The sequence below is a fragment of the Leishmania donovani genome, chromosome 20 (genome assembly GCF_000227135.1).
Source record: "Leishmania donovani BPK282A1 complete genome, chromosome 20".
In the NCBI taxonomy this organism is placed as follows: Eukaryota; Euglenozoa; class Kinetoplastea; order Trypanosomatida; family Trypanosomatidae; genus Leishmania; species Leishmania donovani.
In genome coordinates, this window is record NC_018247.1 from 456,677 (window position 1) to 464,799 (window position 8,123).

General features: G+C 59.0%; 1 protein-coding gene across 1 annotated transcript; it reads left to right on the forward strand.

The window, feature by feature from the left end:
• Nucleotides 1-1,022: 1,022 nt before the first annotated feature.
• LDBPK_201080 (hypothetical protein, unknown function) lies at nucleotides 1,023-5,051 on the forward strand (the record flags this gene model as incomplete). The annotated part of the gene is made up of 1 exon (XM_003860401.1): nucleotides 1,023-5,051. The coding sequence occupies one exon, from the start codon at nucleotides 1,023-1,025 to the stop codon at nucleotides 5,049-5,051; it is 4,029 nt and encodes a 1,342-aa protein (XP_003860449.1).
• Between the last annotated feature and the right edge of the window lie 3,072 nt (nucleotides 5,052-8,123).

Consider the following 8,123-nt stretch of genomic DNA (forward strand, 5'->3'; position numbering starts at 1 on the left):
CCGAGGGGAATGCACCAGGTGGCGACCAGCATCGTGTGCGCGCGGGGAGAGTTTTGTGCAGAGGCCGTGCTCTCAGATGGCTGGGTCGGCGCACTGCTACAACGCCTGTGTCTACGGCATGCTTCGCACCACGCGGATGAGGCCTGTGGCAGGGGCCGAGGGACGTATGGCCTCGTGCTGTATGGCAGAGCAACGCACTCTTGTTGGCAGGAAAGGAGGACGAAGAAGAGCGACCTCACCAGCTTCGACTACGACTTCATGCAAATGAAAGCCGCGCGTTGCTGCGCGTGTGTGTGTGTGTGTGTGTCGCTCTCGCTCATTTTCTGCCATCCGCTTCCCTTCTCTCTCTGGCTCACATGAATGCACATGCGCGCGCCATCTTCAGAATGGGCACCACGCACCCAAACGCCGTAACGATTTGCTGACGCTGCTATCATAGATATATATATATGAGCGTATATACACAGGTTTTCGGCGCAAAACTTCTCCTGCGTCTGCTGCGCGCCGTGCCCCGGCGATTTTCCTGTACATTCATATTTTCCTGTGTTGCCTTCGCCTCTCGTTTCGCGCCCTCTTTCTCGCTGTTGCTTCCTTTGGGCCCTGGAAGAGGCCATCGTCGCCTCGCCCGGCCTCCCAACCACCTCCGCCCCCTCTCCAGCGCACCCTCGCGTACGCAGAAAAAGGAAGAAAGCGAAGAAGGAGTGCATCCGCGTCGGTGCGTGCATACGCACACGCAGACGGAAACGCGTGCAAAGTGGACCAGGCCGGCGAGGAAGCCTTCGGCTTGCCAAACTCTTTTTTGTTGCTCTCCATCATCATCCTCACTTGCGGCGTGGGCAGGCGATAAAGCCTGCTGCTGCCTTTCCGTGCCCTATCACCCAACCACCCACACATTCATACTCTTCAGTGTGAGCGTGCGTCAGCTTCCGCCGCTGCAAAGAGCAGCAACTGCAGCAGACACAACAGGCTCACAAGAAAGCCCCACCTAATGAACAGCTGGACAGCTGCTTGCACGCAAAGAGATGCACAATGGCAACGGAAATGGCGGGTTTGCATGGCGGCAGCAGCAGGCCATGTACTCGTGCCGCCAGAACCCATATGATGGGGGCCACCCGGGCGCGAGCATTATGGCTCTGGGTCAGCAGCAACAACTTCAGTACTATCAACAGCAACGGATGCAAGGCATGTGGAATCCGGGCGCGAATCAGATGTACCCTGGCGTCGAATCCCACATGCAAAACGGCAACTTTATGATGCAGCAGCGCCACTACTTTGTTCATGGTGGAGACGGCATGCGTCAGTACCACCAGCACCAGCGGCAGTTTGGGCGTGACGACAATGTGAGCCCGAATGTGCCGCAGCGAGAAGGCTTGGCGGAGTCGCGCCCTGGCCGAACACCATGCAACAGCAGCTGGTGGTCGTACGTATTGTCACACATGCGTTTGGTCGATAGCCCGCGCGGCATCGACCTTGACGTCGAGGACGAGAACGCAAACGTGATGGAGGAACTGAGGCAGACAGGATCGAAGGCGTGGACAGGGGTGAGCAATGGCACAGAAGCGGCAGCGCCGGCATTCGTGGGCGCTTTCGAGAGTGCCGAAGGGGCGGGCAAAGTTCCGGAGCTTATCCCTACCCCGACTTTGGCCCTCAGCCCTGCAGTAGCCGCCGGCGGAGAGGAGCGGAAGAGCGCAGAGGGAGACGGTATGCAGGTGTCCAACCCATATCAGTCGAATGCGCACCCGCAGCAACACCCGGGGCAGGCGCAAGCATCCCTGCAGTCTAGAACGAACGGTGTGCTGCCGCCGCGACAACAGAAGCCGCAGCAGCACCTCTCGGGCGACCACAGTGCTGTCGCAGGCAGCCTCGGCCAGCAGGCGGTAGACGATGCTGAGGGAGAGGAGGGGGAGCACGGGGCCGGCAAGCAGTCTCAAAGCGCGCAGCCACGCAGCGCCGACAGCGAGGACAGTGCCGGCGGTATGGCAGGGGCTCAACCGGCGCTGCGCAAATGCCAGCCAGAGAGCGATTCCCGCGCCGGAGGTGCGCAGCAGGAGCAGGGGACGGTGGCGCTGAGGCCCATGCACACTCCCCGCTCTGGCATCGGGGAGCATCAAGAGCCGCAGGCGGCATTTGAGTCTGCTCATGACTTTTTTTGCCGCGGTAATCGCTACTCTTACATGGGTGGTCACAATGAAGCGGACGAAGATGAGGACAAGGACGACGGTGGATGCAACAGCTCTGATGAGTACAGTGGCGACAGCGACAGCGACGGCAGTGGCGGTAGCTCCTCCTCCGGCTTCGGCAGCGACAGCGAGCGGAGCGACACCGACGACGAAGCCGAGTACAGCGCAATGAAGCGCAACTCGCAGAGCGCCTTTGGAGGGCAGAGCTCCTTGGAGTACAGCACATTTCACGACGCGTTGGCGGCGGACGCATGCAATGCCATTTCTCCTTCAGCAAATCATGCGGCGGGTCGCCACAGCATTGGCGGCTTCCTCGGCGCAGGCGTGAGTGGCCGATTTCCGTACGCGGAAGCGTCGACGTCGAACTTGCCGAGTGATGCGCCGTTAATCGGCGCACTGGGCCAGCCACACCACACAACCGCGACGAATGCGAGCATCCGCGACGTTGCCATGACCTCCTTCAGTCTATGCCACTCTGTGACCCACGCCCCGCCGGCTAATGCCGTCTTCGCTGCCGGCAGCAGCGCCACTGTGCAAAGCAACTCAGCCGCCGCAGCAGCGGGCATGGAGGACTCGGACAGGCACGGCTACGAGACTGGAATTCTGATGACGGCAGAGACAGTCCTCGAGCATACAAACCGGACGGGCCCCGTGGGCGCGGGCGCCGCTGAAGGGGTGCCCTCTCCCCGCACGAGCACCCCACCCAGCACGGCCACAACGCTTACAGGCACGAAGGTCATCCCACCGGCCGCCACAAAGAAGAAAGAAGAGGCGCCAGCGCTGCCCAGACAGGTGGCGCGGAGACGCACGTCAGTTTCACATTCTATGGAAACACTCGCAGCCCGCAGTGGCACTAGCGCCAACAAAGATTCCTCGAAGACTGCGGCAACGCCATTGCCCGGAGTGCACCACAGCAGCAAACCGGAGCGTCTCAAGAGCGGTGCCGCGACGGCAGAGCTCCAGCCGAGGAAGCGCACGTCGAAGAGCTATGATAGCAGAAAGGCGGCTAGTTCCACGGACAAGGATGAGAGCCCCCTTCCTGTGCCTTCGAATCTTCAGCGTACCGCTTCGGTAAAGAACAAGAAGACGGCAAGAGTGGCGCCGCCGGCCACAGGGGTCGCGTTGGCCACCGCGACGAAGGGCGACGCTGCGCATGGCATGGCTAACGCAGCGACGGCGACCACGGCGTCAGAACGCGCGGCCGCCACTGTTGCAACCACCACACCGACGGCATTCAAGGCCCCGCAAGCCCCGCTGCTCCCCACGACCAGCACTCAGCACGTGCTTGGTAAACTGGCGAACTCCCTGAGATCTGCACAAGCACCGAAGTCGCACGGCAAGCAAAAAGCGGCTCCTCCACGGATCGACAAGGTCAAGGCGGCTGCGATGGCCGTCACGAATCAGCCGTCAGCAAAGTCTCACCAAACTCCGTCGGCAGCAACGTCTACCGTGGCCCCATACTTCGCAACTGGTCCGCCACTCCCTGCCAATGCCGGCAGTGCGGCGTGGGCCACCGCCGCTGCTGCTTCTGTGGCGGAGCCAAAGCCTGTAGCGCAGCCCCCCGCGGCCCTCCTTCGCAGGTCTCCCGCCTCGTCCTATCCGGCCGGCGGTGCACCCGTGCCCGAAGCATCTCCGACACCCGCAGTCGCCGCACGCTCGTTGTCCGCCGTCAGTGGCAAGGTGCCGGCTGGCTCGGAGAGCATCACAGCAACAGAAAAGACGGCCTCTGCGTCTCCATTTGACGGCACTCTGTCAGGCATCGGGTCACGTGGCGATCGTCTTCACGGAGCGGTCGCGCCGTCGCTGCGTATTCACCTCTTTCAATCCCCACAACCCCGGCCGCCGGCACCGCTGTCGCAGATTGCTGGAGAGGCAGCAGGGAACCCGCCGTCCAGCGCAGCGGCTGCTAGTGTAGCCGTCGCCCATCATCGCCTGCAGCCACAGCGGCCCAGCAATGGCTCATTGAGAGAATTAAGCACTGCGAGGAATGCGCTGGGAAAGAAGGGCAATGCGGCGGTAGCACCAGCAACGCCGCCGAACGATGCCGCAGCGTCGGTACCTGAGTTATCCGTCACTGCTGGTGCCCCAAAGAGCCTCAGCACTGAGCTACTGAGCAGCCTCGCGCCTGCAAAGCCGACCAGCGCCACCGAGACCGCAGCAGTGCCACCGCCTGCACGTGATGCAACGGCCGGTGTAACGACAAGCTCCCCATCCATGGCAACAGGCACCAGCATTGCCACCGCTACAGTGAAAAGCCTGGCAACGCTGTCAGCGGCGAAGACTTCGCTCAGCATGGCCAGCTCCGCAGCCGCGAAGCCATCTTCGAACGGTGTGGTCAAGACCTCTCTAGTAAGCGCCTCTGGGAACACGCGGAAGCATTCCTTCCCGACGTCTCCCGGATCGAACAGCAGTGCCGCCGCCTCGATTTCAAGGGGCAGGCCGCCGCCCCTGTCGGCGCTGGTCTCGATGAAGAAGTCCAAGGCTATCACCACAGCGACGGCGGCACCGCTAGTCGCATCGGTGCCTGTGAATCGAGACAGCAGCATCCCTTCCCATCACAATAGCCAGAAGTCGATTACGAACGGCGATGACGGCGGCGCGTGGCTGGATGACCCTTACTACTACGGCTACGGTGAGGCAGACCTACCGGACTCGAAGAACTACTCCGCCGTGAAGCCGTCGCCGCGAAAGGCGCCGGCTGGCAATCACGTCACGCACAAATACTCGATGGTAGGTAGCCTAGCCGTGTCCCCACTCAACGCCTCTAGTACAGTGGGCAAGACCGATGCAGCCAACGGTGCTGGGGCAAGGCTGCGGCCATTGGGCGACGCCGACATGCTGGAGGAGATGGGGTACATGTACCACTTGTAGCCATGGTAAGACGAGAGGGATGGAAGGCAAGTAGCGACGCGAAAGATGCACACCAAGTAAAGGAGAGGTCGAGGGGCTCGCGGCACGGCACAGAAAACAGGGACGGCATGTGCCGCGCGGGTGTGGATGCTTGAAAAGAGAGAAGGGGAGGGGAGGTCGCGGAATGTGTTCTGCAACGGCGTCGCTCTCTCTCTTATCTCTGGCCACCTTCACTGAGTAGGCCTGCCCATCTCCCAGCCTACCCACCCGCCTACTCCCTCTCCTTCTGGTCCCCTTACTATTCTCTGTTTATCTGGCTAGTCTACGCGATGCGCACCTGCGTCTTACCACGCCTTTTTTCTCGACGGCCTTTTTACGGTCACCGACGCGCCTCCCTCAACCTCAGTGCAGTTCGCAGCCTCTCCACTCCCTTCTTACCGCCGCCGCCACGTTTCTTTTTCTTCTCCCTCTCCAAGACGCTGCGGCCGGCGTAGTAATCTATTGCTCCTGCTGCTATCCAGCCCTTCCATGCCACCCTCTTCCTTCTCGTCCGCGTTTTGCTCCCGTGAGTGCGCATTGTTACTTTTCAGTACACCCTCTCTTCTTTACATGTCGTATGTGCCTGTGGGAATATTCTTCGCTTCCTGTTGTCCTCCTTCGTTGTGTATATATATATATATATGTGTGTGTGTGTGTATGCCGCTCCCTTCTCTCTCGCAATGTGCTTACTCTCTTCTTATTAGCCCCCCCCCCTTGCTTGGGTATGTGTACATACATATCTGTATATATTTATATATTTATATATGTGCGTGGATGTTGTATGCATATATATATATATGTATGTATACCTGTTATGCTCATGTGCTCACCGCTTTTGTCGTCCTCTTCATCGATGCGAAGCGGCAGACGGGGAAAGGGTAAGGACAGTAAAAGAGCAAAAGGAGGGAAGAGAGGGTGGGTGGGAGATTCAGCACCGCGGTACGCAGCAGGGCTACACGGAGCCACACAGACACAGATACCGGCAGTCAGGTATGCAAAGCGAGCGAGGGGATGGGAGGGCAGATCGGATTTGGTGCCCCTCCCCTACCCCACGCGATGCTCTGGTACACACTCTCTTGTCCCCTTAGTACCCCTCTCTTCCTCTCGGCCAGCCCTGTCCACGTCGATCGCCACACCCCATAAAGTTGCGGCATGTACGCTCCTCCTTCTTCACCTCTCTGCGCTAATGGCAAGCCCCGTCCCCGCCTCGTTCCATCCTCATCTTCTTTCCTGCTCCGCTTCGCTCTCTTTGTGTTGCCTGATGCCGTGTTGGCGCGGCTTGTTCTCTCTGTGGTTTGCTCTGTCTTGTTTGTGCTACTCATAGTTTCCTCGGGGGAAGGGTGTTGCCGCTGTGATGTTGTTTTCAACGTTTACACCGATAGCGACGGTGCTTCTGAGCTCGTGAGTCGAAGATGTATCTTCCTCTCTCACCTGCAAGGGCCCGTAGCTGTATATCAGTCTGAGTGTGCGCGCGTTTTTCTTTTCTACTGTGTGTACGCGGCTTGTCTTCGGAGTCCAGAAACGAACGCGGATGGATAAAGATATATATGCATAGGCAACTGTGGCAACAGTCACCGACATGCACGCATGAAAATGTAAAGTAGCTTGCATGTGTGTGTGTCTGTGTGTGTCGTACCTTTCTTTCCTTTCATCGTGTGTGTGTGTGTGTGTGTGTGTGTGCCCTCTTGTCTGTTCCTGTATTCATCCATAATGATTGAAAAATTGAATGAAGGCAGCTTCTCCTCTCGCACATAGGTGTATCCTCAGTGTCACGCCCACTTACTTCCTCGCGTATGTGCTCTCCCCACATGTCCAGACACACGGCTGTAGCGCCCCCCTCCCCATCTTGCCTGAGCAGGCTCTCTGTTGTATGCTTTATGTGCTCCCTTTTCCCTTTTTTCTTCGACCTGCGTGCGTGCTCATCTTCTTTTTTGTTTTTGGTTTATTTTCGATCGTTTCTCTCCTCATCACCAACCTGTAGCGCATCATCCTCACCGTCTCCCATGCACACCCTTTTTTCCCCTCTCTCATTCGCCCCTTCGCGACTGCCATGAGGCGTCGTCATCATCGTCTCCCTCCCCCTCCCACGCACAGGCATAGGCACAGACCGAAAAAGCCTCTATCCTTTTCCTTATTTTGTGTGTGTGTGTGTGTGTGTGTTCTGGGACTCGCATTGGTTTTCTGTTTTTTCTTTGTTCTTCTCGGCGACTTCCTTCCTTGTTCTCTCGTCGATGTCATCTTCATAGTCTTTTCGCTTATGTCTATATATGTCTATATCTATGCGTGTGTGTGTGTGTGTGTGCTGTGGCGGTTTCACGTATTCGCCTCCTTTTTGAGTTTCTGCTTCGCAAACCTCCCCTACGCGCTGTGTGATTCTCGGAGGGTGATGTGCTCAAGGCAAAACACGCACACACAGGGGTCTGTCTTTGTGAAGGGTTAGGTGCGTCTCTGCCAGCTGTGGTTTGGCATCGACATGGTTGTGGTGATATCTCCTTGTAGCCTCCCTCCTTCCTTTCGTTGGTAAGGTTGCCGTTGTTCTCGACGGAGCCGCGTTGCCCTCTCAGGCGGCGTCTCTGTGCTGCTCCTTCTTCCTTCCCTGTGTGTGTGTGTGTGTTGCTTTTTGCTGTGGTGCTCCTCGCTCTCATCCTCTCCTACCCGCGCCCACACCCATACCAAAGTCTGTCCCTGCTGACGGGAAGGGGGGCCGCGCACCCCTCAGCACGCAGCATTCTCAGTGTCCAGTGCCCCACTCATACTGTCTGCGGAGAAGCCAGGCAAGCCTCCCTATCCCCTGCCCATGCCAAAACACTTCCGCTGGCGACAGGGCCAGGCACCCGCGACGTGGGGAGGCCAAGGCGATGTATCGCTGCTGACGTCGGCGCTCAGGTCCTGGACGGTGTTGCGCCCTAGCGACCTGCGACAGTGCACGTGCTTGCAGTACGCATATGGTAGGCAGAGTGTCAGCGTGACGCGAGCGCATATCCCACGCACCCCTGGCCCTCGCTGCTGTCTGCAGAGGTGTGGGGGGCCTGAGCGCCCCTCCCCCCCCCCCCC